This window comes from Triticum dicoccoides, chromosome 2B (assembly GCF_002162155.2).
Source record: "Triticum dicoccoides isolate Atlit2015 ecotype Zavitan chromosome 2B, WEW_v2.0, whole genome shotgun sequence".
Lineage (NCBI taxonomy): Eukaryota > Viridiplantae > Streptophyta > Magnoliopsida > Poales > Poaceae > Triticum > Triticum dicoccoides.
The window spans coordinates 789179667-789183870 of record NC_041383.1 but is presented as its reverse complement, the minus strand read 5'-3'; the positions used below and the strand labels follow the sequence as shown (position 1 = coordinate 789183870).

At 44.4% G+C, this 4204-nt stretch overlaps 1 protein-coding gene across 1 annotated transcript in view; it reads right to left on the bottom strand.

Moving 5' to 3' along the window:
* Positions 1 to 288: 288 nt before the first annotated feature.
* LOC119366336 (pentatricopeptide repeat-containing protein At4g01990, mitochondrial-like) overlaps positions 289 to 4204 on the bottom strand; it is a 4643-nt gene continuing 727 nt past the window's right edge. Inside the window, exon 2 of the mRNA XM_037632061.1 lies at positions 289 to 1794. Coding sequence (XP_037487958.1) covers positions 606 to 1794 — 1189 coding nt within the window. The 3' untranslated portion in view covers positions 289 to 605. The remainder of the gene's footprint in view (positions 1795 to 4204) is intronic.

Genomic DNA, 4204 nt, shown 5'->3' with positions numbered 1-4204 from the left:
CTAGGATGCTTTAATATGAACTATTTGCAATACAGATCTTTCCATCTGCTTTCCAAAAAATCTACTTGTAGTACTGTTTTTTTTTCAATGGTGTATGTAATTTTGTTTCATTCCATTACTTGTGTTGATGAATATTTAGTGGGACTACTTTAGAGATATACCCCCTCCTTTAAGTATGGCACTAAACAAGAGAATTTCAACTACATATTTCGCGGGCACTGCTACTAGTGTTGACCCTCTGCTCATAAACATGTAGTCCGCAGAAAATTCTCAAACTGCCCACTAAAGTTAGTACAAAGTTGAGACACTTATTTTGAAACGAATGGAATAGTTAGTAGCTTCAACATGAATAATTCTGGTTGCCATCCTCAACATGTATATAACCAGCTTGTAAGTAGAGTACATGTTTATCTCTCTGATGCCACAAGGGCAAGGCTATCAACATGAAACTAAAGGGGAACTAAAGACTATCAGCATGAAACTAAAGGGCAAAATTATAAAGCTCATGCTCAGGCCATCAACGCCAAACAATTAAAGGGCGGGAAAAGTTGTTTCGACAACGGTGGGACGCGACGGCATGCCTTTGCTTCTAGCCAGGTCTAGTCTCAACCTGGTCTTCTTCCGTTGATAGAGGGATTTGTTCTGCCGGCAGCTACATAGGTCCGGGACAGGGCGTCCCGAGCATCTGCGTCGAGGCACTCCAGCTTCTCAAGGCACGAGCAGAACGACTCCATCCCGTCCACATCCTTCGCCTCCTCGAAATGCTTCAGAAATCTCTTCACGAGCTCTGGCCGCGGTGCCCAGTTTGGGGTGTTGACTATCTTCTCTGCGTCCCTCCAGACCTGGAGCGCTGCTTCGATCCTGGATTTCTCCAGATAGGACTCAGCGAATATGTAGAAGGTCACAGGATTGGAACGGCCTTGGGCCATGGCTGCCTGGCGGAGAGCCTCGGCTTCGTCTGTCATGTCCTTGGCAAGGTAAGCTTGAATCATCACGTTTGGTATCCTCATATCAAAGCTCTGTTGAGTGAGTTCCCACTCCCGGAAGACCTGCTGCATGGAGTCGAAATCGTCTAGCTTTTTCAGAGATGAAAGCATCACTAGGTAACTTCTGTTTGAACATATCCTCAATGCTAACTTCAGAGATACCCAAAGCCTCTTGACCTCGGACAAATTGCCGGAACTGGCATAGAGGGAGAGAAGATTATGCCAAGCAAACATCTCACCCTTGTCCATGACTTCCTCAGCTTTCTTTAGGGCTAATTCCGCCTTGTCAAACTGCCCCACTTTATTGTAGTTGTTAGCCAGCACAGTGTACATGGACCAGTGAACCGGAATTGACTTCTCGAAATCTTCCAGGAACTTCTCGGTGGATTCTGGGCCATTAAGCATAATATGGCCTTCTGTCAGGATGCAGTATGTAAAATTATCTGTTCGTATGCCATTTCCTCGCATTTCTTCAAATGTTCTGAGGACTTTCTCTGGCTGGCCTGCCTTCAGGTACAAGGACATCAAATTCTGGTACACCAGTGTACTCGGAACGATGTTCATGGTTCTCATCTTTTCATACAGTTCCAGACCTTTCTCTGGCTTGTGTTCTGCATAGCAGTTAAGCAGAGAGGAATATGTTTTCACTGATTTATGCATATCCGGAAGACTTGAGAAGTATTCTTCGGCAGCTTCTAGCCCATTCATTTTGCATACAAGGTCAAGCCGCAGCGCATGATCCCCAGTAAGCAAGCATGCCCCACGAGCTTCCATCCAGTCTATCAGCTGCAAACATACAACATGGTCAATCGTAATATAGTGAAAATAAGTTCCCTTTGCTAGAAAGGGGGCTTCAGATAAATACTTAGATGTAAAAAAGAGAAAAGGTCCATATGGAACTATTATATACAGAAGTACACACAACTCCAAGAGAAACACAATTGGCGATTTCTGATGACGTACAAAGTTTAGAGGGGTTAAATATAAATAAAAGTAGACTTTCGCGATAGTTGAAGACATGGGTATTTTTTTAATATAAATATTCCGAATCCGATTTGCAGCATGATTCCGCATAAAGCAAAGAATGTAAAACTGATGCACTACTGGCGTTTTTAACAACCCGACCATAAAAATAATTTCCATCATACTAGTCAGAAGATATACTCACCAAACTAAACTAAATAGATAAAATTCACAGATGAGCACTTCTACCAGCAACTTTTGGCAAGAGTCATTCCATATGGCTGGTATCAAGTTGCGGATGACCGCAACTTTCCATCCACAGTTGGACAGTCAAACTTAGGTGATTTCGCTGCCTAACTAGAGAGCGCCCTCAGCATTGTAACTAGAGAGCGCCCTCAGCATTGTGCTAAGTGAGTCACCTACTCTTATTCTGTAAACCAGACAAGGCAAAGATAACTGCTGTTCATAATCAGATGAGGGATAGGGATGAGTTTATCAAGGAAATAAGGGAAAGATTACTGCAAGTTCAGGCTGTTATGAAAGACCAATATGACCAGAACCACTGCCAGGTTGACTATGCTGTAGGCCAGCGGGTTTGGTAGGGGCTACCGTACCATGTGTCAAGGAGACAGTGCAACCTTTATGGGCCCTTTAAAATTTTGGAATGAACTGATTCAGTGGCCTGTCATTTTCAATTTCTGTCTGTGCCAAGATACATGATGCCGTCCACGTGGCTCTGCTCAAGGAGTATCAAGGAGACCATGCTAATGTGGTTGTGCCCCTCCCAGACATTCTGCATAGGCGACTGCTTCCTACCCAGACAAGGTGGTGCATACAAAGTCGAACCATGGACAATGTGAGAGCTCCTGGTTCAGCGGAGACGCACAGCAGCAGCTGACGCAATGCCGCTCCCAAACTCATTTCTCACTAAAACTGATAACACAACAAGATCCAGAGGGATACATCAGAGACCAAGCCTCCAGCTTGAAACCAAAAATCGTTACTTGCAACTTAAAAGTTCGTCTCCCAAACTTGAAAAAAGCCAACAACTTACAGGGAACCCTGACAGAACAAAGCAAGGTACCAAAGAAACAAGGTAAAGACGCCGAGCAAAGCTCAGGATCCCCTGTTTCTCTTCACCAGCGGCACCCAACCCTCTGATGTCGCCCAAATCCCTCACTGAACAAAGCTGGGTATCGAATCAACAAAGTAAAGGTGCCGTGGGAACTGCTGGAAGAACTTTAATGTCAGTATCCAGACATCCAACTCAAGGATGAGTTGATTCAGAACGAGGGGAGAAACGTTGTGGACGCCTTTTGGGGCAAGTCCTACCAGAGTCAGACTCATCAGCAAGAATCAGCGCTGGCAGCATCACAGGAATCAGAAGTAGCAGCAGGCGTGTAGCCATGTTAATTAGAGAGCGTATCTTACTTATCCTAGTTAGAGTTTGCAAGTCTGACATATTGACTTTGGTAGCTGGTCAGTTCCTACCATTAATTCAAGTCCATATAATTGTAAGGGCAAGAGAAAATAGTGTCCAAACACAGAAAAGTTTCAGAGCCTCCTAGATTCAGTCGGGACAAGTCCCAAAAGCAGCATGGAGGGTGAATCTTTGCCTCCGTACTACCCCCTGAGATGTGATCCTCGTTCCAAGATCATTTCTACCTTCCCTTGCCCAGTTTCGAAAGACATGCATAACTAACTGCGGGGTTGGGGTGGGGTTCCGAGTGCCACAAAATAAGACTGAATTTTTATCGGGGGCAATGAGTTACTGGTATACTGGTAAGTGGATGAATAAATTACAGGGTAGGGTACCTGCGCAGATTGCACAGGCAAAGTGGCTAATGGTGAAGACAGACACTATAACCATTGCGATCCTCTCTGCCCTAAATTTTTGCTATTGTTTATTAAACAGCACTTGAGCTAAAACTAAACTATCCCCAGGCATCAGCATTTTAAGGTAGCAGCTGGAGACCGCTAATTTAGACTGTCATCTTCAGAATCTACTTATTTGCTAATTTAGACTAATTGGTGAAGCCAACATTTGGTACCACTAGACTGAGATTCAGTTGGTAACAACTGCAGTATAACAGAATAAAGTTTCAGGTTTTCTGTCGCCAAAATCTAAAGCTACATTTGTAGTTGGTCAGAACCCTTGCTTGCATTTCAATCACCAATCCACCTGTAGATGGCCGCGTCGCCTGTCCTAGACTAGATCCAAGAATCAAATGGAGGCGCGGCCACATTGGAAACCA